We start from the raw sequence: 27,599 nt of genomic DNA on the forward strand, positions 1-27,599 counted from the left end.
CATGTAACACAGTTATTTGACCTGCAGTATATACGCTTTGGGGTTTCTGTTGAAATGGTTACCATTAGTTAATATTTCCGCAAGATGATATCCTTGAATATTGCCAAAAACACCATTTTCAGCGACTGTTTACTCACCGTTGTCATGATTGAACGTACGCCGTGTGCATTACCCGGAAGCGAGCGTACTCTATATAGTATTCGGAAACGTTCGGGTACGAACATTTTCGAGATAAAAAGTTTAAAAGGTATGTGCGAATGTGCACTTTCGCGATTTGTTAAGCTGTGTTCTGATGGGTCAATCTGAAAGGTTACCTGACTTGACCTCCCATAAGGTTTTGTTAGACTCAGTAGTGGAGTGTAACGAAAAGTACTGAGGATAAGTTTACTTAGACTGATATAATGATATTAGTTTTAACTTTCTACGCTAGTTTCAATGCTAATTGTGATATTCTAATTGTTGTACTGTCCTTTGTCGACAGGTTTTTATAACACACATATATTCCATTTCAGTGTTAAATGGTCCCGTCACGATATGGCTGAAATATTGCCGATGTGACGTTAAATTTTAACTCATTCACTAATAATAACATTTGAATGTTTTTGACTTGTCTTTGTTCTGTTTTGCTGGTTCACAGGGGATTTCTTACACCTTTTGTCAAGGCAAAATTCTTAACCGTAACAAACGATAGTCCAACGGTTTCGTTAATAATTTTGGTATTGCTAATGTTTTTTCAAAGGATTAAGCACTGTAGAAGAGACATTATGTAAAAGCTTTGCTGCTACAAATGCAAGTGCCAGTTTTCGCTTCCTTTGAATGTTTTTTCATGCATGCAGTGCCTGTCAAACGTTTGTCAGAGGTTCAGATGATATGTGTGATTCTAGAAAAACGTAACCTTAATTTGTCAAGTTTAAGTTTATTTTTGTCATCAAATGCTTTTTCTATAAAATGGAATTTTGATCGTACCAACGTTTTATAAGAACCACATTTATGTAATTATTATTTTCTAGAATTATCAGTCATGATTGAAATATTCCAAAACAACTTATTTGATGAACATCGGTAAAAGATATTTAATTAAACTATCCAGTCATCAGTTTAAAGTATTACTGTTTCTCAAAATGATGAGTTGCACCTTAAAAGGGCCCCTGCGCGTTCGTCATACACTATAGTTGATGACAGCCAGCTTAAAGCCACAGGTTTATCATTTCTGATTGTGAAAAATCACATCCCATTCGGTCGTCAAAACTACACCACATTTTCTCTATCTTGTGTGTCTGGCTTCTAGGCCATGTAGTTCTGATGTGTAAATTACGTCTTAATGAAACCGTGACACTGCTGATCCTCGCGATCGTGGCAAACAAGAATGACAATGTGGAATTGTTCCTTGTGGGGATTCCTAGAACAATGTAGTTCATGTCAAAAAGTCAGTAAGCGTCAAACTGCGAGTTTGTGTACCAGAGAGCGTAGTTTGATTAATGTAAATGACTTTCATGCCAGAATTATTACACACATTCACGCACATTTATTTGAATGATGATCCTCATGTTAAACACGTTAAAATTCATGATGATTACAACGCATGAAGCCACCACCTACAAGGAGGCAATGATGTTGGATATCCTGTCTATGACAATGTTAATTCAGTTGATGCCTCATCAGCTAACACCTGCTCGGGTTTTCAAGGAAACGCTCTCTGAACAAACCACAGCACCCTGCGTGGTGCTACAGAGTGGCTCTTCTGGGTCCTTCACAATAACAAAAGGTTTTCTGCTCAGTACATCCTACTGGAAATTGTTACGTCTGATTTTGCATCAAAGTGTGAATATGAAAGGCATGTGACATGTGATGATCGCTTTCGAGTCATTTATATCGTTAATGTCATTTGGCCTGAATTTTCTGTCCCAACGGGATAAAACTATTGTTCACAAAGCCTGTCCAATATGTGGACATCGCTAACTAAATGTCACGCGTGTATTTCAAGAGTTAGCAGGGCTCTTCTCTGTTGTTGGTGCTTAAGGTTTGGTACATTCCAGTCTCTTTACTGACTCGAGAAAGGACACGTGTTTGTTACCAACAACACAAACTTTCTGCAACCCTAGGTAATGTAGAAGGTGGTAGTGTTGGAGTGTTTGTACATTCTCCGAGACGTTCTCGGCAGGTTTAACTATACGGATTCTTCAAGGAGAAGACTCATTCGTCGGCTGCGTATAAAGGGATCACAGACCGTGAGCTGTGCCAGAATTATCCGCTTCCTCATTTCTGCATTCAGTGATTTCACACTCTGAAGACACGTATTAATGGTTAGATCATTCACTCATTTTCATGATTTTATGTCTTTGTTCAGGGTACAGACTCCATGATTTTGTTATCGAAGTGTATATACGAAATCCATCCCGATGTCCATCAGCAGCTTTCTCCCTCTGTAAGAACTACACTGGCACGTTTGGATCTTTTGAGAACGTTGTATGTGATGCTCCTGTCTTCGGGAGGTTCGTCCGGCTGTGGAAACCTAGAGTGATAAATGAAAGTGATGTCCTCAACTTCTGTGAACTTGAAGTATATGGAGTGAAAACAGGTAAAATGTTCTGTATCAAGTAAGTCACATGATAACATTACGTCTATGTTCAGAGACTTCATGTTACTTTTCTAAATTGTATAACCTTCTTAAAACGACAAAGACGTACAAAATGCTACCAAACATACGACCAAAGACAATGTAGATAATGTTGACCCAAAAAACATAGACTGTACATTTGTAATATTGGATTTACAAATTCGAAAGCTCCGTCTTTGGTGTAAGAGTCACAAAAACCTTTAATCAATACACTGTTGACAGTAACAACATTGTACTGCCATTATCCATTTCAGATTGTCAACGCTTCAGGTTTCCCATGACATCAGCAACACGTCTCGTCTCCACTGCCATTATATCATCAACAGCCTTGTCCCGAGTGTCCTGTGTGCAGCAGTGCATGTTGTCTGGAGCCTGTGTCGGTGTCAACTACAACAGTGGAACACGTGAGTGTCAACTCCTCCTCCGACCTGAGCCCAGGGACACAGTCTCCATCGATCCAAACTGGGTCTACTATGGAAATGATATGTGTTGAACTGACACTGCCGCCATGATCTAGCCTGGCTTTATTGTGGAGGTGACCTGTGTTGAACTGATACTGCTGCCTTGATCTTGTATTGGTCTACTATTAGGTTTCAAAATTCCCCAAAAGTTACCAGGAGAGAAAAAATGCTGCCACTCAGGAGTTTTTTTTGACCAACAAAAGCAACAGGAAGAAAAATGCTAGAAAGAAACTGTTAATATCACACTGCCGTAATAATAACATACTGGTACATATGTTAAATCAACACGGATTATTCAAAAATAACCCAAATCAGATTAATACATGACTGAAAACATAGTAACATGGTCGTACAACCGATATATAAAGCTTGTCATTGCTTTTAGCCGCGTCGCCTGATCCAGCTCCAAACATATGTTCTCGGACATCGCATGTCAATACTGAATAAATACCTGGGTAAGCCCACCTGTCCGACTGATAGGATCAACGGTCAATCAGCGCTTCGACAAGTATCTTGTTATGACACTAATAGTTGTACACGAAATACATGGCCGATAGGGCCAAAGTGTCACTCGCAGACGGGACAAACATCTTGTTGTGATGCCCAGACTGCGATGCCGTTGCTGATGAACTTCTGAACCCAGGGTTGAACATGGCACATGGTATAATAAAAATCATTCATTTGGTAACGGAACCCCTGTCAGTGGAGACAAAGAAAATGTTTACTACAAGATCCACTAAGGCCTGAGCCTGTGACTTTTGTGACCCCTTCGGGGAACTCAGCTACATAAGCAATGTCCTGGTGTGAACACATGTATAAAACGGGTTGTGATTGGACATTTTCGATCACCTTGCAAATGGCATATGAGTACGGAAATACAATTACTATATCAGGAGAACTGAGGAAAAATAAAATAACTTTATCTCACAAAATGGATTGCACTGGATACATTACACAAAAACAGACCGACCATCGGCGTGTTATTTTCTGAAACCGATCGTCCGACCGTACAACAGACCGTCAGGGACTGAAACTGCTGCACATGGGCCAGTGACATCACACACAAATAAACATATTTTGACTTTTACTTTGTCGGGTTGGCAGGAATGAGCAACTCTGCTATTATGGAGGTGATCTGCGTTGAACTAACACTGCCGCCATGATGCAGAATGGATGTACTATGGAAGTGATCCGTTCTGAACCGTCTTGATCTTATAGTTTAGGTGTCCATTGTTTAGGTGCTCTGTGTTGAGCTGATACAATAATGGCTCAGTTGCCCCAGATCTATTGTGGATCCAAACTGTGTTAACCATGTAAGCCTATGTTGATGTGTCATTTGTAATCGTTATAGAATGAATACTGATGCAAACGTATGTCATCTTGCTAATGCGCATTGGTGTGAGTCTTGTTTTAATACTGACCATAGAGTCAAATCAAAGTCTCAGTTCCTCCACATTCACAATACGTCAAACCTCAGCTGGTCGATTGTCTCATACAAGGCATTAGTGGATAGGTATTATGGTCGCTAGAAATTTGATAAAAGCATTGATAATGCTGTTTTTTTACTACTAGATAAGTCCATGTTTGGCTTTGATAAAGATGTCCACTGTGTATGTTAATCCACCCGGTTCATCATGGTATAACCATAAACCATTCACTTGCGGATTGTCATTTTATTTTGAAACTTTGCTTGCCCTATTGTGTGTTTTAGAAGATCCATATGTTATCATAGGTGGTGACTTTAATGCAAGAACTGGCGACGAACCTGACAGTGTTGAAGATAGTATCGCTGAAATCATTGGAGATGAACACTTTAGTACAGAGTCTGACATAATAAATACAACACGTAAATCATGTGACAAAATTGTTAATGAATCAGGCAAAAAACTTCTAAGATGGTGTGCTGCTTTAAACCTGTTCATTATGAATGGCCGTTGTGGACAGGATGAATTTGGCGATTTTACATTTATAAGTCATTCTGGAAGGAGTGTCACTGACTATGCTATTGCCTCACCGCTTGTACTCCAAAACTGTACACAATTCGGCATTCCCACTCGTGCAGAGTGTGATCACCTACCGTTATCTTGTCAATTTCAACCGCGTGATATCCATGTAGAAAACATGCATGATGAAGAAGCAGGCACAGCACGTGCTAATCAATATCGTTACGTCTGAGATGAAAGCAAAGCTGAACTCTTTCGTGAATATTTATTGTCAGAACAAATTGTAAAAATGATGACTGATTGTTTAGATCTCATGTTTGATAATGTTTTTGATGCTGTTGAACTATTTACTACAGCGATTTGTGAAGCTGGTATATGTATGGAACGTAAAGTTACTTCTGGTTTTACCACTTCTAAACCATGGTATGACTCTGAATGTCGCTATTATCGCGCAGAGAGGGAAAGGTTTTTACGTGTCTTCAGAAGATGTAGAGATGATGAGTCCCTTAGAGATATACAGGCTCTGAATGATAGCCTTAATAATAGTAAGACATTTGGGAATCTTTTGAAAAGGTATTAGCCCTAATATTCCACTCCGGGAATGGTATGATTATTTTTCTGGTATCTTCATGGCTTCCAATTCTAATAATATAGATGAACTTGTTTATGCATCTGAGATTTGTGACGATAATGCTACATCTATTCTGGATTCCCCTATTTCAGCTGATGAAGTGTTAAAAGCAATCGATGCCCTTGAGTTCTTCAAGCACTCGCGTGATGTGGTGGTCCCTATAATAACTACTCTTTTTAACATCCTATTTGATAAAGGTACTTTTCCTGAAAACTGGTCTGTCGGTATAATTGTTCCCATACATAAGAAGGGTGACGTAAATGATGTCTCCAATTATAGAGGTATCACTGTTCTCAGTGTTTTTAGTAAGTTATACATTTCAATCATTAAGGAAAGGCTGCAATTTTGGTCCGATGCTTTTGGTAACATTTCTGAGTCGCAAGCTGGATTTAGAGCAGGGTACTCCACTGTTGACAATGTTTATATTTTATATAATATTGCAGAAAGAGTTCTTTCCAAAAAACAAAACTGGCATGCTTTTTTCGTAGACTTTTCTAAGGCTTTTGATTTGATTAATAGGTCAAAGACATGGTTGATTTTGAATAAAAAGGGTCTGTCTCCTAAAATGGCGAGGTCTATTAAGTCCATTTATTATAGCGTCAAATCTTGTGTCAAAGCAAATAATATGTTTACAGAAAGATTTCAGTGTAACATTGGTGTACGTCAAGGTTGTGTGTTAAGCCCATTTCTTTTTTCCATATTCATTAACGAGTTGGTAGAAAATATTGAAGCCGTGTGTTATCCAGGCATCCAAATGCACCCCGAGTTGACACAGTTATTCCTTCTACTCTTTGCTGATGACGTTGTCCTCTTCTCTGACACAATATATGGTCTACAAAAGCGTACAGATGTTTTAAATCAGCATTGTATTGATTATGACCTTAATGTAAATTTAGATAAATAAAAAATCTTAGTATTTAGACATGGTGGCAAGCTTTCAAAAAAAGAAAAATGGTTTCTTGGAGATATCCGCATTGATTGTGTATCTTCTTACAAGTACTTGGGTATTCAATTTTCGTAATCATTAGCTTGGTATAAACTTTTTGATAACTCAGCTTTACAAGCTAAAACGGCTTTGTTTATTATACTCAGATCTATTTCCAATTTGCAATCTTCGAATAGTCACTTCTTTTTTTAAATCTTTTATTCTAAAGTTATGCCTATTCTGCTTTATGGCGCTGAGGTATGGGGTCTAGACTGTGATCTCAGTTCTCCCATTGAGACTGTCCATACTTTGGCTTGTAAAAAAGTATTAGGTGTTAAAACTACCACCTCTAAACAGGTTGCTAGGGGGGGAATGTGGAAGATTTCCTGTATATATCTTTGCGTATAAGCACTGTATTAAATTTTGGCTCAAGTTGTTGAAAATGCCATCATCACGTTTTCCCAGAAAATGTTATAATTTAATGTTATTGGATGTATCCAATGGTAAAACTAAATGGGCTGCAAAACTTAGAATGTTGTTATATAAGATGGGGTTTGGGTATGTGTGGGAAAGACAATGCATTAATAATATTGATGCATTTTTATCAGAATTCGTGATGAGGGCGCAGAATATGTACATCCAGGGTTGGTATGAATCTTTGTCATCAAGTTCTAAAAGTTATTCTTATTCACTATATAAACAAGTATTTAGACAAGAACTTTATTTACAGTGTATACAGGTGAAGTAATTTCGTTTTGCTCTTGCTCGCTTCCGTTGCAGTTCTCACCAGTTAGCCATTGAAAATGGTAGATATCATAATATACCTAGATATCTCAGATATTGTATTGTGTGCTCAGGTAACCATACTGAAGATGAATACCACTTTCTCTTAATTTGTCCAGCTTATAATCATCTGCGCACTCATTATATTCCTCAATATTATTATAACCCTCCTACTCTGTTTAAATTCAATGCATTGATGTCTGTAGACAACTCAGTGGGACTACGAAATCTTGCAATGTATGTCTTTCATGCAAATGAACTGCATAAAAGCCGTTTGTTGGCTGCAAAATAACTTATACAATGCTATGTATTATGGGCCGATGGCCTACATACTCCTTAATAAAAGAGAAGAATGCATTAGTGGATATGTATTATGGTCGCTAGACTTTGAGTCAACTATGGTTTAATTATGAAACATCCTGACACCGAGTCGTCAAACAAATCTCCTTGTCGTTTAGTGACCAATGCTCAGCGCTTCTCCCGTACACATACAGGGTGAAAATTGGACGCCAGCAGCACGATTCAATAATGAATTATGTTTTTGATTAAACATTTGATGGGTAAAACGTACTGACAACACATTGAACAGCGCAGAAGCGTTTAGTTCTGTCTTTGTTTGTGTAGGGCCGTGCTCAGCAGTGTTAAGCTGTATGACGGTGGCCTCTATATAACCCTGCCTAAAATCTGACCTTGCAGCGAATGGCATAAGGAACATCCATCTATGCTGTTGTGATACTCGTGAATCAAGTCAGCGAGCCTGGCCACCTGATCCCGTTAATTGCCTCTTTCAAGCATAGCTTTCTGAAGACCAATTCTTGCCCGGATCTTCACGGGTTAGTGAATTCAGTGTGGTGATGCCCTGCATATCATGAAGAAGCATATAACATCCTTTATTGCCTTCTGAAGATGAAGTTCAACATCGTAAGTGAGTGAGTTCACATTTTATGTCACACTGGCAATATTTCAGTCATATCGTGATGAGAACAATTTTATACATAATTAATGACAAATTCTAAAAACACCTGTCAACGTATGAAAGTGAAATAACTAGAATGTCACAGATTCGCATATAACACAAGTAAATAAACTAACTATAGATGACAATACAAAATGAAAACGGACTTTATTTTGCCAACAATGTATAACATGGCATCTCGCTACATGCAAATGTTAAATCTCTCAGCTAATACACTTCGTTCTTGACTATCTTGTTTATTTGCGAATTTAGTAATGTATGGAAGTTGTCAATAGAACCTGATCGAATGACATACTGGAACTACAGTTTCCACATTAAATCATTCAGAATTCGGAATGAGAGTCATTAGTTTTCATGAAATGTCTTGACTGTATGCATGGCTACAATTTCTCTGAATTTTCCATCTCAAGGGGATTGTCTACAGCATATGAAGAGTTACGTGACCTTTTCCTGCAACAACTGCAAATGATTTGCTTGTCAAAGGTGGGAGACATTGGGAAGTAACCACAGCATCTGGCTTTTCTGATGAATTTAGTGATATAGGGAAACTCGTAAGTATGTTCGTCTGTTATGTAAATTACACCAGACCCCTCCATATTCTGCCGCCATTTTTCAATGCCTCGCTCCTCTTCTGTACCTTCAGAAATGGAAATAAAAATAAAAAATAAAAATATTATGGAAAGGAAATATTAAACATCATCATCATCTGTTTGTAGCGAATATCAAAGACCTCACAGACACGAGATCAATGGTAATGCACTCATAATCTTCACGCTGCGTCTATTTTTCTAAGGGGTATTTCTTTAGAGACATGTAATACTTCTTTGCAATACATATTTTATAAACACGTCAGCACCACAAAACAACCCTGATCACTCAAATATATTGTCGTTTGGATGAAATGAAAACCCTTGTTTGTCATGCTGTATACAGTTTCTTATTATGGTGTGTGTTGGTGGTGTGGAGTGTTGGAGGGAGAAACCTAGCAAATGAAACAGTAACAACACCTTACATAGAAAGTCAGAGAGCAAAACAGTGAACACCTTACTTTGAATTCAGAAATCACATTATTGATCGGGTCTTTCATTTAAAGCTTAGCTTTTTGAGGGAAAAGAGCTCAGCAATATTCCAGCTATATGGTGGCGGTCTGAAAATAATCGAGTCGGGACCAGACAATCCACTGATCAACAGCAAGAGCATCGATCGACGCAATTGGGAACCGATGACATGTGTCAACTAAGTCAGCTAGCCTGACCACCCGATCCGGTTAGTCGCGTCTTCCGAGAAGCATGGGTTACTGAAGGCTAATATGTTAACCCGGATGGTCTTATTATATAGATATATAATACTAAGTGCTGCAGAACTGTCCTAACACTCGATGATGGAAGGATGGACACTAATCTAGGTTAGGTTACCTGGCACAAGGTTATCCAGGAAGCAGCCTGTAACTCCGGCAACAAACATCGGGGTCGTGAGTAGTACTGTCAGCACCTGGTCAAAATCGGGACTTCCTGTAATGTATTCATACAAAAGAATTAAAAGAGAATAAAGAAGAACGCTGTTGACATATTTCACAGTGTCGTGACAGAACAAACATCAATATTTCGAGTAGAATACATTATCATTAGAAAGTCGTCAATCATCTGCTCTTGTAGACACGTTCCTGAATTTGAATAGAGAAATGATTGCCTGTAATAATAGAAATGATTGCCTGTAATAATAGAAATGATTGCCTGTAATATGCAAACGTTCAAGACAGCACGCCATTACAGTGACATAGACACCACCAAATATATTTATTGTGTACCGTCGGATATTATCAAATTATTTCACATGATTGATAGAAATAAGCGGGAATCCACGATACATAATCCATAATTATCTTATGAATAGAATATTCTACTCCAAAATGCGAATACCCAAAGTGTTCCATATTCGCAAGAAACCTCAAATTGATTTGCCTTACCGACAATAGTACGATATTGTGTGTAATACCAATTACTTTCATAGGTACTCGCAAAAACATTGAAGTTTCCTGCACACATGCAAAGTTACACGCAATTGTCCATTCAAAAACATACACACGAAACAATAACGTACAATTCGATAATGTTCCTGACATGTACAGACATACAAACATCACCAAGACGTTTTGGTCGATAGTTTGATCGTAATTCTGAGCAGTATTTGAATTCATATCACTTTAGCATTTGACACTGTTGGCGTGAAACCAAAGTACATATGTTGAATGAAAGGAGAGAGCATCACCTTCGTTGTACCGTAGTACACGAAAACAGCCCGAGCTCCGTTAGTCATTTGGGAATTTTGATTTATAGAAACGTATACTGTCAGAAAATTCTTGTTTTGGATACAGCATGGCCGTATAGTATGAGGTGCCTACAGTCGCCTGTAATCTTTAAAATAGTTCGAATCCTTGTTTCTAGTTGTGTTTCCACATTATTTAGCCTATACTCGTGCGTATAGGTCTAACAAAAGTGGTGAAAGTGTACGACCAAAGCGTGGGAACTACATATCTACACTCATTATGTTCGCCTTGGTGTATACCTATATAAAGCACCATGTCGTTTGCATAGACACAGTCACAGTTACGCCAAGATGATTTGAACGTCATTTTAACAACACTCTGAAGAATGATAGACGATACGTTTGTTTGATGAGCTCGAGCTCCATTAATCATTTTGGGAATTATACTTATGCACTTTTTACAATGAAAAATTGTCAGTGCGTGAAGCCGATATTCCCGACAGGGACACGATAAGGTCACATGCAACCAAAACATCACACATAATTAAAAGACAGTTACCACTTATTCGTGACATTTTATATGCATTGCATAATATACAAATAAACAAAATTATAAGCCTTCGTTCGCGACTCAAAAGTGCGATATTTTGTACTTGGGTTTACTTTCCTCTAAACGAAGCTCTCGGGAGACCGAACCCAGTCATAGCGGGTGGGTGTGCGCTCAGGTGTAACGACGGCTTCCGGTTGGCTGGTGCATTTGCTGATACGCCCAGGCCTCATTGTGTGTACAGACAGATGATCTGTTTGATGAGCATTTTAGAAGTATGGCGAGTCACAAAAAGGAAGATTCTTTATGGATAATAACTTATTGTTCTTGACGCGTCGTTTCAGTATGGATTCATATACCGCTGTCAAACAAAATCATACACTAGAAGAAGTTGTTATCCAGTGAATCGTTTGAACTCTGATTGCGCGAGCCTTTTTTTCACAATGTTTTTTTTTCAGCTTTATAGATTGAACTGGCATTTTTGATGATTTGTGCATACCGAAATGTATCTGAATCTGCAAAGTTGAGTGTTACGTTGCATGTGACCTTCTAATATTTCAAGGACTCAACTGATTACAATTGAGTAAAACAATATCAAGATATACTGAACCGCAAAAGACACGTAACTCTACCACTTTTTACATGTTGGCTTGACCTGGTTCGTAGCCATTGCCCAAGGAAATTTGGTTTCAGATTCTGTATTTGATACAAAGAAAGCAGATAGTTAAGTAATGATGAGACGAAGCTTTTGCGTATTTTATGATTTCATGATATTGCATCCCAAGTGTATTCCCGATGAAAAGAGATATCAAACATGCAATCAATCATTCAAAGCGCGATAGTAGAAATATATGCCACGATTATCAAGGGAACAGGGGAACCAAGCTTTAGGAAGGCTGGAAGCTGGCCAGACTGCAAGACATGTTGCAAATAATTGTTCTGTTCATGTTCAACGATATATCGCCTGCAGCAACGAGTCGAAACCCTTGAAGGTACAGCCGCCTGAGACAACCCTGTGGCAAAATCGGGAGATTGTCTGTCAAAACCTGCAAAATCATTTCGCTTGGGCTACGGAAACTGCACGGACAACCATTGGCAATCACCAGAGACCAATCAGCGACGACACAGTGCGGAGGCGTATGGGGCAGAGAAACGTCAGATATCGCAGGTCTTACCGGCCTCCAGTCCTCACTGTTCGACATGGCCTTGTTCGTCTCCAGTGGTCCACACAACATAGGAATTGGCGTCAGCGGGAGTGGTGAACTGCAGTTTTCCCTGGCGAAAGTCGGTATTGCGTCTCGAAGGCTGATGTGAGTGTGAAGTGACGACGCGGGAAGGGTTTTGCAGATGATAGTGTCCTGAAGAGAGCCTAGTGGGGAGGTCCGAGCATAATGGTGTGGGGTGATTTTGCCCTCCATAAAAACTGCGCCCTATGGTGCTCCACAATGCTAGTCCTGGTGGAGAAAGTGGTGTAACATCTGCCCGCTACGTTGATCAAACGCTGAGATCCTTCGTCGTGCCACACTGGTCGTCATGGAAACCACGCCTTCCAGCAGGACAGTGTGCGTGCCATACTGCCAAAGCAACTGGCGACTTTTTTTCATCAACATGGCATACAAACTGTTCAACGGCCTGTCCTTAGTCCAGACTTAAACTCGAGAGAACACTTGTGGGGCGGGATTCAGAGGATCCGCAATGATGTGCGACCAAGGCCGACAACTGCAGCTGCAGCTCCTATGGCTTTCATCAATGGTCTCATCCACTCCATATACAGGCGATACAACGCTGTAGTCAACGCCCATTGAGACCATACACGTTATGGACCTTTGGATCCCATTGACGCGCCACCTGTCACCATTTTGACTTGTAATTGTCTGGAATTCGTCTTTAAGTATTGATGACCGAACATGTCAGTTTTAAATCTTTTCGACAATTATTATGTTATTTACATGAGTTTGAATGAAACTGATAACCAATTTCAAAAAGGGAGTGACGTTACTTTAGCGGTTCCGTGTATAAATATGATGTATTAAATATGTGCCTGCCTGTCTTAATAGCCTGGGAATTTGAAGCCATCCAGTCGGGAATCTTCAGGCCAAGCATCATCGATGTCCCGATGATCATCAGGTTCCGTGACGACCTGAGGTCAATGAATTGTAATGTGGACACTCCCACGGCCGTTACCATACCCAAGGTGATGAGGTTCACGCCACCAATGATCGGGTCGGGGATGATGGTGAAAAAAGCGCCTATCTTGCCAATAACACCAGCCAAAACCAGAAGAATGCCTGCTACGACAAACACCTTTCTGCTGGCAACCTATAAGACGATTTTATAGACTATCATGTATGATTAAAATACCTGTATTGTATTAACCACACATATAAGATAATTGCCTTTGTGCACCAATGAGCCAAGTGAACGCTGAATTGAGATTCAAAGGATATGTTAAAAAATAGAGGGCCACTGCGACAGAGCGGTGTTCCGTAATTTTATTACTGCTAGTATATGCTTACCCCTCGCATATATGGCCCATGGAATATTTAAACCACCATAAGAGACATCAGATACATTATTTCATATCTGTGATCTTTTAAATCTAAACAATAACCATATAATGCCTACGTATGACCAAAAGAAAACGAGTGTTGATAAAAAAAATATCATAATATATATATATTTACTGTACAGACCTTTGTTACTGCAATTGCACCTATATTTTCACTATAAGAAGTGCTCGCACAGACTCCACCAATCATTCCGCCGATGGTGCTGGAAAACCCCTCCATGGCTATACCTCGATTCACAGCATGAGGCGGCGGGGGACTAACTTCCGCCACGCGAACTGCAGCGAAATAGTCCCCGGTAGATTCGATGGTGGAAGCAATCGTAGCTGCAAGCATACCCACATATCCTGCTGCACTAATTGTGGGTATTCCAAACTGGACTGAAATCAAGATACAGAGTGTATGACTGATGCAGTTGCTAGTAGCTGTACTGCTGTGCCGTACTGATATTACTTGGGGACCATAATAATTAATATTTCTCATAATTTAAATACGTTCGTAAATTACATTTCTCTACAATTTTCAATTATGCCTTGAGTGTACAAACCTTAGATATGATTGACATTTGAGCGTTAGGAAAAACTGAATGAAGAAGGAAACCCTCACATATCCACAAAGGCTCTCTGCCAAAATCAGAGGTGTACTGTCCGAGTCCAACTATGTGATCTGTATATGAACTATGGCATAGTAATGGTTACTGAGGAGTTCTGTGCGTTCCAGTGGTAAACATTTCACATTACGATTTCTCTCCGAAACTTAATGTTTGTGTGATCCGCCATGTCAAAGTTAGTTACGAATGCCCAAATGGGGCGTTGTGAACTCTAATGCGGGGCATTTTATGGTTTGTGAATATACATGAGCGTAGTGTCTGTTAAAACCTCACGTCAGTAAAGCTAACCAAGGGATCCCCTTGCAGCATATACCACGTATGGTGGATCTTCACGTGTCTTACAGACAACTGGAGGTCAATTCTAATGTGCATGTTGCAGGTGGGGTGGATACCTTCACGTACATGGAAGTGGAAAGTAAAACCACGGTGAATCATAGAGGGCGCTGATTCTGACGTCAGTCCTGGCCATATGACCGGGCTGGGTGGAGTTGCTGGGCAGAACGTCTGTCACCGTCAACACAAACGAAAGGAACCATGCCAACCCGACAGAAAGGAGTACATGTGCATGATATATGCGTTATGTCCTTATTTACGGCACAACCTTATGTAAAGTACACGTATATTCTAATAAACAAATGAGTGATCCGTTCATAGTCGACTCTGTTTTACTTTCACCAATCTGTTTCCACAGATAATCATGATTTCACATGACCTTATGTGTCCTTATCTAAACATAATTGATAAGTGCAACTCCTAAATATGCAAACTAGTCAGTCGTCCGATTTTTCCTTTTGGATCATATCTGATTCATCTTGTGATAAGCATCATGTCTATAACTATATCTTCCACCTCTATTTAGCATTATCGCGAAAACATGGTGTCATCACTGATTTTCAATAAGGTATTTCTGTACTCTTCATAACTTCTTTTACGACCAATTTGATCTGTTTATGCAGAGTACAGCCTTGCATAGACCGAGTTCCCTTGTTGAATAGCAATAAAATAACTTTTTGAAAAAAAAATCAATCTCTTTTCAAACATACAAACACGGATTTCCTGGAGCTCAAATTATGTCAGTGCAAAATATGTTATGACATCGTGTAATCACAGAACACATCGTCCAACAACAGCAACATGGTATTCAGCCAGGGTAAACGTAAACGGTGTGTTATTATTATGCGAATAATAGGTACCTTGGTATACACATTGAGAGGACACTCACGCTGATGAAAAGAAATAACACCTCTGACAGGAAAAACGCCTAAATTCCCAGGATACAAATGGGGAGCCACCTTTGGCCACACGGCCATCACTTTGTTTGCTTCCTTAATGCCGTAACTAACCTGTTGTTTCTGAGAAACCGGCAAGACACCCGACAGACACAGAAAAGTCAGGTTTTAGGAAACTACACCCATTGACGACTCATACTTGTTTACGTTGCATCAGCTCTGAAGGCTACTCTGACTCAAGGAATTAGGGTTAAAAGAGATTACTGAGGATAGGTACATGCACTGACAGCGTGACATCGTCGACAGACATTGAGATTGGTCCAGACTGTACATCTGACAAGGAGAACATGGTCGTTTTGACTGATGAAAGTCGGTTCTGAAGAGGGGGTATGGTATGAAGAGGGGGAAAAGCCAACCAAATATTTTGGCAACCTAGAAAATAGAAACTATATCAGTAAATCAATTATTACGATTGTCACGGATACTAGTGATGAAATTACCGACATCTATTCCATCTTAAATGAAGTAAAAAATATTACGGAAAGCTTTACTCCTCTGGCAGGAATTATGAGGATGATTCCTGTTTACAAGATATAGTAACTCCCACTTTAAGTGAGCATCTTAGAAACAAATTAGGAAAAGGCATCGACATGGAAGAAGTAACTTTGGCCGTTAAAATATGAAAAATAACAAAAGTCCTGGAATAGATGGATTTCCAATAGATTTCTTTAAATATTTTCGGAAAGACCTTAAATATTGGATCAATAGATTTACTAAAGATATTCTTAATAAAAATCATATGTCTTTTAGAATGAAAAGAGGTGTTATTACACGTATACCAAAGCCAAACAGTGAGCACTTGTATTTCTAATCGTTTAAAAAAACCCTTAGACTCTCATATACATGAAAATCAGACTGGACTTATACCTGGTAGAAATATAAGTGAAAACACAAGATTACTGTATGACATTATGTTTGAGACAAAAAGAAGGGACATCCCAGGTTTACTAATTCTGATCAATTTTGAAAAGGTATTTGATACTGTCTCTAGAGACAGTATTTGGTATTGGAAAAGTTTGGTTTCGGCCCCCCAAGTTATTAGATGGATAAATATCAACAAATATACAACTTCTTGTGTTATTCAAAATGGACATCTCTCAGAATTATTTTCAAATGAACGGGGCTGTAGACAAAGGGACCCATTATCCATATCTTTTTCTTTTTGTAGCTGAAAACCTTGGATGCATGATAAGGCAAAATGAAAAAAAGGTATAGTAATTGATGATAAAGAGTATATATTAGGACAATGTGCAGATGATACAGAAAATGTCTTTATTCTGCTATTGCTACAATTAATACATTCTATAAGATGTCAGGACTTAAAATACATGTTGATAAGACTAAAGCTATCTGAATAGGATCAAAAGCAAACTGTAGAGATAAACTATGTCAGGATTTGAATATTGAATGGTAAGAAAATGAATTTAATGTCCTATATTTAATGCTGAATTGAAACATCTGTGGATCATCAATACAAAGAAAAACCTAGAGGATATTAATAGATTATTGGCAGTGTGGAGAAAAAGACATCTAACACTTATTGGCAAAATCAGTGTTATCAAGACACTAGCTATTTTCAAATCAATTCATATTTTCAATACTTTACCAAATCCACCCCAAGATTTTGTTACCTCCCTTGACAAAATATTTTGCAAATTCATTTGGAATGACAAAACTGACAAAATCAAGAGAAGTGAAAAAAGGATTATAAGCACTGGGGTTTAAGGATGGTTGATATAACAACCTTCATCAGTGCCTTGAAACTATCTACTTTGAGACTTTAAGAAAATCATCAATATGTAATCCATGCAATTTTCTTTTATATGATATGATGAAATTTGGTGCCAATTTTTGTAATATTGCTCATATTTATAATCCATATTGGAAAGGTGTTTGAAAAGCATGGAGTATGTATTGTACAAACACCACTATATAGGAAAGCAGCCTTGATGAACTTTTAGCACAGCATGGTTTAATCATAAATTTAATAACCAAAATCATTACATCAGACACTGGGCAAATAAAGGACTATTAACCATCAAGGACTTGTGCGATGAAGATGGTTTGATGTCTTTTGAATGTTTGAAATAAAAGGGACAGACCTAGATCATAGATATGTCTGAAATATTTTACCTGAAGCATGGAAAAACATAATAACAAATCACAGGTATATACATATCTATGACATGAATCTAAGTTCTTATCAATAGAATTTTATGAAATCAATACAAGGCTCAAGATTATTTTATGATATACTGTCATTTAACAATAATAATGCTCATATGTGTCACAAATGGGAAGATATGTTCGATGATACAAATTTTGATTTTCGCAATGACTTTAAGTCTTACAGACAAGATATTAATAATGTAAAACTCTTAGATTTCCAATTTAATTTTTCACATGGTATCATCTATACCAAAAAGGAACTTTTGAAAATGAACCTTATTCAAAGTGCCTTATGCAGCTTTTGTAAGGATGAAAATGAAAGTTTGTGCCATGTTTATTGGGACAGCCGTTAAACTAAAAAGTTTTGGAATGATCTTCAAATTTGGATTAACACTTACTTGATACAAAAATGTAATCTGACAAAATATTTGGTGTATTTTGGTGCCTTAAGTAAAAACCCATTAATTAATCATATCTTCATTTCAGCAAAAAGACATATCTATGTCTCTTTTTTGAAAGGAATCATTCCAAAATCTAATACCTTTATAAAGACTCTAAAAGATAATTTCACTGTTGCCAAACGAAAGAATGAAATGAAACAATTTGCAAAGAAATGGCATCCTCTACTCCCACTGTTCAAACCTGACCTGTGATGCAGCAACTGCTTTTGTGAAGTCTTTATCTATTTCCTCTTTTGAAACAAAAACATTAAATAAATGACGGCATGTCATTTGTTCCAGTTAGATATATTGATTAATCAGTTAACCAATATCTAATAAGTGTACTTATGTACCACTGTGAACATATGTTATGGGGCGGCTATATGATGAAATATAAAACACAATAAGTTAAATGTTGGCGAAATATACAATAAGCATTCAATTAGATGTTAGACTCTGCATGATATATATATGAGATGTAATACTATATATGACATATGTTTCATAAGATCTATATGTAATATCTGTCAGATAATATATGATGTATAACACGGTTGGTTGGGCCAAACTGTATATACCGTGTCGGGTGTTTTGCAACATGATGTGAGGTGATGCATGGTATGTAGGGAGTAGTGCTGTATAACGAAGCAATATATCAGATGTTTCTTTGCAATATACAACTTTACATATTACAGGAGGCGATATTAACAACATAATTATGCCAGATATATTTGCAATATATAACATATGCTGGCTGTGATGCGTTATGATTTATAGAACATGATAGATCAGATGTAATGCAACGTACAAAAAGATATGTTTGGACATGATGCAATATACAGCATGACAGGCCAGATATAGTGATATAGATAATATGATATGTTATACATGACTTATTTATCTGATGTTTATGCCATGTTTGTAAGACATATTAGATATAACATTGCATATCGCAGGATATTATGAGTATACGTGACTATGTAGAACATATGTCGGATGTAACTCCATATACCATTGCAAACATTGTATAGAACATGTACACCAATATAGGGAATGTGGTGTCAATAAAAAAAGTCCGTTCTGAGGGATCACCCATAACTTGGAAGAACGAAAGGTGGAATGGGTTTTGTGCCGTATCACGTGGAGTGGGGAATTTCTGGGGAGAAGAGAACACCTCTAGCCATGGTTAATGGGAATTTGACAGTCCAGGATTTCTTTGACGACAATCTTCATCCATCTGCGCTATCAGTTCAACAACCCTCCTTTATCAACGTGCCAGTGCCAGAACCCAGACAGGTGTCCCCCCATTAGTCAGAAGCCCCATTAGTCAGAAGGTATTTTTCAAGGTAGGCTGACCACAGCTTCCCTAATAATTAAATGGACTAACCCGATTCATTAATTACCAAGAAAACATAACACAACTAACCCGATTCATTAATTACCAAGAAAACACAACACAACTTTGATTCAAGCATTTATTTGTTTACAATGAAAACGTCAGAGTAATAATAAGAGTCATTTTAGCACTATCACTGTATCATTTCATTCACTTCTGTCCATCGTTCACTGTCTACTGTTCACTTCAACCAAGTTTTACAAGCTTCCCAACAGCATCCAAATACTGTATGGAGGTCTTAATGCCTTCTTGCAACTGATCCCTCAAGCGACCGAGCCGATGGTTAATCTCCCTGTAGACCCTCTTGCGTGGCGGGGGAGCGGCACCAAAGTCAATCTGGGAGATCTTCAGTTTGTCAGCCTTCTCAATCTTCTTGAGGATCTCGATGAGTCTGTAGATGTTTGGGTGACGACGTGAGAGGCTGGCATTCAGGCGACTGTTGAAACCCTCTCACTTCTACCTCAGTTGTTTTTAAGGTGAAAATGTGCATACTTTTATAAACGCACTCTTTATACTTCTCAATTTGAAATAATTCATTTAAAACACACACGCTTATGTCTAATTACGCTAGCCTAATTAGGAATGTTCCATTATTCCTATAGGTAAGGAGTTGGTCAACCGTAACTAATCCTTCTGACAATAGGGGTTCTCACTATTGGGGCTTCTGACTAATGGGGCATCACCCCCAGACAGATAGTCCTTACAGCGACAACGTCAGCGTGTTGCCATAGCGTTCACTCTAACCAGGCGTATCTCTAGCAGAACACCGTCATGTTCGACAGGAATAACATCGTCCAGTCAACCGCAATATTCATCCAAATTGACGACATCTGACAACCGACTTTTCCAGTGGTCGTGAAAACTTTGCATGTCAATGTTGGATGTTGTATAACATCTGTTTCGTTGAGACTGTGCTCTTGTCAAGCATCTCTATTTCATGCTTTTTGAAGTAGATTGATTTTAAACGTTTCTTTCGCCGTCGGCAAAGGTCAGCCTCCTGCCTGTCGAAGGTCAATGCCGTTTCTCTTCACTTTGGTGACACATTCCCCTCTCATCAACAGTAAAAGGTCATGGTGTCTGCTTTGAATGTGATCTGTCAATGGAGAAGCAAGTCCACGAGCTATGTTATACTACCACATCCAAACCACAGGCAGTATCCACCGTCTTCTGACCGAGGATTCTACAGCAGCCGTTGTTCGATCTCTCATAAATTCCCGCTTTGATTACTGCAACAACCTTCGGCTCCATATCTCACGGGAACTCGTTAATCGACTCCAGAGATTTCAGAAGACTGCAGCACGCATTGTCATCCAAACCCCTAAATTTGAAAGTTTTGCTCCTGTTCTGAAACGCCTAAATTGGTATCTTGATTTCAAGATACTGACTCTGACATACTAGTGTGTTCACAGAACAGCTCCACTGAACCTCCGAGAACTCTTCAGGCCGTACATCCACGGTAGACCGCTTAGCTCCAGTCCAGACATACTGCAGCTGAAATAATTATGGTTTCCAGGGAGCAGCGGCCATGAAATGGACCGAACTGCCAGACCGTCTGCGAACGTGTCCGAGTCCCTGTATGCGATATAAGTATGTCCCGTGCGTGGAATGTAGCACTTTAAACATTTACTTATTAATCCATCATCTAGTAGTGCCTCTTTGTCAGGAATGTTCAACAGAAGTGCTCCCGTGCTTGTGGGTGATGCGGTTAGACGGTGTTTTCACCTTGTATCGACTCTGACTGTAGGTACATGTGTTTGAAAGCTAACATCAGTGCTCAGATGGGTGTGAATATACTTACGGGGAGCAGTTGAAAGATCGGTGTTCTGCTAGCATGGCAACCATCTCGGCTGGAATATGTTGGCAGTGGAAGTCTAATGTTTGTCATGAAGAGGGCAAATGCTATCAATAGAGCCAAGGATCTGAAGTACAAATGTTGGTCATAATATCTTCATTAATTTATACATTTCAGTGAAACCCTTTACTGAAAACACGAACAACTCAAAAAATAAGCATGTGATGCAATGCATAAATCCTCGTAAGCTTATAGCAGATGTGCCTCACCACACCACCTCCCCCCCCGCCCCTGCAGCAGTGTCACAGTTCAGTTTATAATACTTGAGTAGTATCGTTACTTTGACAGCTTCACATTTGCGAACATCTGTGTCCAACAAATTCACCAAACAAACGATGCTGAGTGAACTGTGAGAGATATATATTTGCATGTATGTATACCAAAGAAAACATGACCGAGCCTCATTGAAGTTCAGTCTTTAAAAATTCATGAAGACGATGTCGCATTGGCCATAGTAGTTATGCACATGAATGTTTATTGAAAGACGAAGGTCCCCCGTTTTGTATCCCTTGTGACGAAAGAAGCAAAGTCAAGCACGTCCTACGTGTCTGTGTTAGATATTCTATTACAAGGGATATGTATTTTAACTCACGAACTATGAAGGATAGTATTAGACAATATTAGTCCTCATTTAGGTATTGCATTTTTAAAAGAATTAGATTTGCTAGATTTGTGAATAGATAAAATTTAATATTTTAATTTTGGAAGTTTTAATTAGTAACTGTATCCTCGCGGGGAGTTAAGTACTGTAATATTATTGTCCTCCTGCTAGGGTACGTAAGTCCCATAACTCTAAACTTTCCACTGTTTTTTCATCGTAGCATATGTGTTTTTCTTATTCCCGGCTAGATATGTCTTGATTGCTGACAGCTGAAGGGATAGTGTAAATCCGGCTAGGGTCATGCGGAAGCTAATATACTGTAAGTCCCCATGGTCCCTAGTATGGTGATCTACCTTCAGTTGTTGGTGATCTACAGCCCGTGTTTTATATTGTATTGTCTTCTTTGATTACACTGTTTTAGTTTGCATGCTAGTTTTATATTCGTATCAGTGATAATCTGGTATTTGTACTGTCTTCGATGACGAAATTTTACGTCCTCAATTTATTGATTATAATATTGATAAAACTAAATTGTTCTCGCCACGATATGGCTGCAATATTGCCAATGTGACGCTAAATATTAATTCACTCACTCACCATAATAGATATCCTATAATAATACGCGGAGCAGTACGCAGGGATTGGAGCATGATACAACCATTTCCGGTTATCAAACTACCACTTGAACAGTTCCGATATTTTGCATCGTTATTTGCAGGACCATATCAACGTGTACCCTTGTGTGCAAATACAAGGACCGTACGCTGAGTTGCTGGAGGGTAATACGGTCTGGAGTACGCCTTTTTGTAGCAGTGTCATCCGAGCCCGTTGGCGACATCCTCGATAGTCTCTGGGGCATACATTACGACAAATCTCCACTATACCCTGGATGCATCTACGGCCCGACGATTAAATTACCCCGTTTGGTTGGCGTTTTATCCAATCAGGTGTCTTCGGTGAAGTTAGGTACACCAATGTGACATTGGCTCAAAACCCATAGTATTAGCTGAAGTATGCTACACCAATGTGACAATGGCTCAAAACCCATAGTATTAGCTGAAGTATGCTACACCAATGTGACATTGGCTCAAAACCCATAGTATTCGCTGAAGTACGCTTAAAAACTTACAGAAATGCTATTCCCCAGTGCTGTTCACACAGTGGTATGGCAAACTGTCCTATGTACAGGCCTATAGCTGTGATGGTTGGGGCGACAGTCAGTGGACCAATAAACTTGAGAAAGAAGCCAATAAGTCCAGTGGCTCCCAGAACAAACTGTGTCGCCGAGGCCAGCATTAAGTTGCCTTGTATCTGCAGGTCCAAAATGCACACTTGTAAATATATTGAAACCGATACATGAACGTATTCTTATATGTATTTATGTGAGTCAGTGGTGAGCTTAGTCTTACGCCGTACTCAGCAATATTCCAGCTATATGGCGGCGATCTGTAAATAATCAAGTCTGGACCAGACAATCCAATTATCAACAGCACTGGCATCGATCTGCGTTACTGGGCACCAATGACATGTGTCAACCAAGTCAGCGAGCCTGACCACCCGATCCCGTTAGTCATCTCTTACGAAAAGCATGGGTAGCTGATTCTCAATTCTCACCCGGATCTATATTTACTCAGAGCGTGAAATGTTGGCATTTAGGACATATTGTTTACGACTGTCAGTATAAATTCAAAAGGGTAAACAAACACGGTTAAAAAGTCAAGCCTCAAAAGATTTCGAAGGCATGCGTAATGTGTCATTTCAAGATGCTTCCGTATGTGATCAAAGGCCACAACTGTTTAGTTTGTTTGTTTAGCACTTTTCAATCTTCGACTTGAACTAAACGAGTCTGAGCCACACATTCAGGTGTTGTATCGATCTACGCTGATGAGATAAGATGGCATATCAACCAACACAGCTCCCATGACTACACGATCCTGGGTCATGCCTCTTACGACGAGCATGTTTGTTTAAGATCAGCGGAAAGAGTTCCTTCCGTTCCCCCGTTTCTTTCTACCGCAGAGTAACAGAGGTAACGCAACGTGGTTCGACCGTATATCTTGTAATTAAAGTTTTGGCTCTTAGGTATTTTAGGGAGTTCTTTAATAATTGTTGTGTTAGGTTTGGTTTAGAATTTTAGTAAATGTTATTTGCAGTTATTATTTTGGATGGCGGAACGGGAGGAACTCTTACAAGATTAGGACCAGAATGAAACATTAACGTTCATTAAGTAATGCAACATGAAGTCGTGCTGTTCGAACATGTTATGGCGTCGTGTTGTCATTTGCGCGTCATTAACTTAATGCAGATTCGCGGGTATCGCAAGAGCGTCATTAACTTCCTGGAAAGGTGAATGCTGTGAGTGACTTTCGTTTTCGCAGCAATGGATCTATCTACAACTACATAACACAGAAATGTAGAATCAATAAATTCCCCATTCCGAAATCTAAAGTCAAGAGCAAATACTTTGGTGGTTTGAAAATAGATACTGCTAAATCACTGTTTATGCGTTAATAAAACCAATTACCTCCGCTTGTTATCGTGCACTATATTTTTAATTTGGCATCTTTACAGAAAGTTATAGAGAAAAAATACTGTGTGATATGGTGGATATGTATTTAAAGAGCTCTGTGATTATTCTTGAATTTTGTTAGCGGGAAGACTCAAGCCATGTTTTCCTTCAATGTGCAGATGTAAAAGAGTTTTGGGTGAGTCTGAACTATTTTTATACCCACATTAATATGGGTATAACTTTGGAAACTATGCAGTTCTTTTTGTTTAATATCCCGTCCAATATAAATTCTTGAATCATTTAAACCTACAGAGCAAGAGGCATATTTTCTAATCAGTCTAAAGGGCAACACCTTATTGATTGATAAGGTCATAAACAACTTCATATACGTTTATGACATCGAACGGTTTATTGCTGGTAAGCGCAGCAAATATAATGCCTTTCAAAACAGGTCTTCACATTTAAGGTTTGAGCAGATGAATTACACATATGGATTTTGTACACTACTGGATTTCCGCCACAGTCACCACGCGGTGCAAACAATGTACCAACCCTGCAGTTTCTAGTTTAAACACACCTGCATATCCTTCATCAGAAATATTACACCTGATTGTTGCATATTACTGCAACTGCAGTTATAGACTCTCTGCCTCTTTGCAAACATTGGACTACTCTTGAACCTTTGCGGACCAAAGGACAAGGCATGATAAGGGTGGTTTTTGGCCCACTAACAAAACTGGCTGAAAACATGTTATTTGTTTAGAGACAAGTTAGCTTTGCATAAAAATGCTATATTTCACATGTTCTGAGGTGTAATTTTTCTGCAGAGGGGCCCAAAATGGGTTTTATCAGTTCCCATGAAAAATAACAACAAGTCTGAAATATCATTGTGCCATGATGGCTTATTTACAACTGTTATTTTATTTACATGCATATTACAGCAGTTTTACGACAGGTAGTCATGCTGAAAAACATGTCAATGTCAGTAATAATGTTTTAATTTCAAGGGGCCCAATTAGGGTTGCAAAACATTGTTAATTCAATTACTTGCCAATTGTGTCCCCAAAACTCAGTCATTATTCACAGCAATCTTTGCAAATGTAATCCATGGGTCAATTTTACATCTATGCTTGATAACAATCATGTTGCACTAAGAATCACAGGGTCCAGGTGTGGGTGAAGCTACATTTTGGGCACAGCTTCATTCTAACAAGTAAGTGGAGTCAGCATTTACCACCAGTTTTAGCAAATATACAGTTACCATCTCAATCATCATATGTTATTACAATAGCCAACTATGTTGCATTAAAAATCACAGGTCTTGACCTCAATGGGGCCCATTTCGTGTGAAATTTCTCAGTGCAGGTTCATATTAACACCATGCACATGTTAAAGTCAGTATTCAAAAGACTTCACAGAGTAATTATTCACAACTTATCCACTTTAAAGATATAAAACATACATTATTACTCTTCATTCACACAGTCATCAATCTCAGTATCTGATTCACTCTCAAGAACTGCAGTATTCAAAAGTGTATAAACCTAAAGTAGATCAAAATGTATAAAATATGAATTTAAAATATTAGGAACAAAATATTTGGGCAACTAGACTGACTTGAAAAGGTGAATGGTCAGTGTCTTAAGAAAAGATTTACATGATGTTAATTAAAGCTTGTTTCACCAGTGTTGCAACATATATAGATTACCAAACTTAAGAAAAAAATTACAATATTTGGATTTAAAGTGAAACAGTTTAGTTAAACAATGTAGGCTTGATAAACAAACTTTGAAAAAAAGAGAGAAAAGTTACATGGATTTGAACCTGCATGTCTGATAACAACAGAAACCAACAGTCTACTATTGCAACCATTAGGCTACATATTCCTTTGCCTTGCAGTGTGAATTTAAGCTTATATATGACACTTTACAACTATGTATGACTTGACGTCTGCTTGTGTTCATCACCTGCTAGACAATGATACAATGTTCTTATTCTAGTTAAAACATCCTTTTCATACAGTTAAGTGTAGTCATTTTGGTTAAATGAAATCTAATATGGCATTGGAAACATCAAGGTACATACGTTCTTGGAAAATGCATATGTTTATATGTATACATGGCAATCCTGTTGAATGACAGTGTTATTTTGACAGTGACAGGTGACTCAAAGGTGTCTGATACACAGATGATAGAAAAACTATGATCACATTCTTACATAATAACAAAGATTTTCACCTTTACAGAACTGCTTGATCATATTTTGAAAATCTTCAGACATCTTCTTACTTTTCTAGCAGAGACCTCAACCAAACACCAATGTTTACCTCTCATAAATCTGCCTTGTGAGTGCCTAATATGATATTGAAAATTTTAATAACGATGTTTGATATGTGTATTTTAAAGCACAAAACCATTCAAAATATAATGTATCATGGCACAGATGTGTAAATGTGATGGATTGTTTTTAAAGATGTTAGTTTATGTCAATGTTTATTTTTTGAGATGTTGTATGGGGCAATTTCATAAACCAAAAAAATGTACTTGTTTAAAGATTTTGATGTGAGCAAAAGCGTGACCCACCACAATTTTTTAGGTGTACATTCTAATTTACTCGCTTCATACGTGGTGAAAAAATTGGGATGGGTCACGCTTTTGCTCACACTTTTCTATCACTCTGAAAATCAGAAAATGTAGGTTTCTAGAAGATATTGTAAAATATGTTAACTTTGAGGTCTTCAAAGAGGAAAACTAACAACACTAGAAACATAAAAATGCAATTGGAGGTAACTTCAACAATTAATTTAGCTCCTTTTATGCTAAAATTATCGTGTTGTAAAATTTTGATAATCAAGACATGTGGGCCAATAAGGGCCTCTATCATACCTTGTCCTTTGCTTATACAACTCTAGTCAGATATATCATACCTTATTGTTGTATATTACTGCAACTGCAGCTATAGACTTTCTGCCCTTTGCAAACATTGGACCACTCTTGAACCTTTGTAGACCAGATATAT

General features: G+C 38.4%; 2 protein-coding genes across 2 annotated transcripts in view; one reads left to right on the forward strand and one right to left on the reverse strand.

Moving 5' to 3' along the window:
- LOC137266224 (uncharacterized) overlaps positions 1-3,110 on the forward strand; it is a 60,207-nt gene extending 57,097 nt beyond the window's left edge. The window contains exons 3-4 of the mRNA XM_067801722.1: positions 2,348-2,578; positions 2,872-3,110. Of these exons, the coding sequence (XP_067657823.1) occupies positions 2,348-2,578; positions 2,872-3,110 (470 nt within the window). The remainder of the gene's footprint in view (positions 1-2,347; positions 2,579-2,871) is intronic.
- A 5,348-nt stretch (positions 3,111-8,458) lies between these two features.
- Positions 8,459-27,599, reverse strand: part of LOC137265560 (solute carrier family 23 member 2-like) — a 32,809-nt gene continuing 13,668 nt past the window's right edge. Inside the window, exons 5-11 of the mRNA XM_067800980.1 lie at positions 23,202-23,383; positions 21,415-21,538; positions 14,728-14,881; positions 13,842-14,095; positions 13,194-13,467; positions 9,752-9,847; positions 8,459-8,973 (exon numbers count right to left, since the gene is read on the reverse strand). Of these exons, the coding sequence (XP_067657081.1) occupies positions 8,717-8,973; positions 9,752-9,847; positions 13,194-13,467; positions 13,842-14,095; positions 14,728-14,881; positions 21,415-21,538; positions 23,202-23,383 (1,341 nt within the window). The 3' untranslated portion in view covers positions 8,459-8,716. The remainder of the gene's footprint in view (positions 8,974-9,751; positions 9,848-13,193; positions 13,468-13,841; positions 14,096-14,727; positions 14,882-21,414; positions 21,539-23,201; positions 23,384-27,599) is intronic.

This window comes from Haliotis asinina, chromosome 15 (assembly GCF_037392515.1).
Source record: "Haliotis asinina isolate JCU_RB_2024 chromosome 15, JCU_Hal_asi_v2, whole genome shotgun sequence".
NCBI lineage: Eukaryota > Metazoa > Mollusca > Gastropoda > Lepetellida > Haliotidae > Haliotis > Haliotis asinina.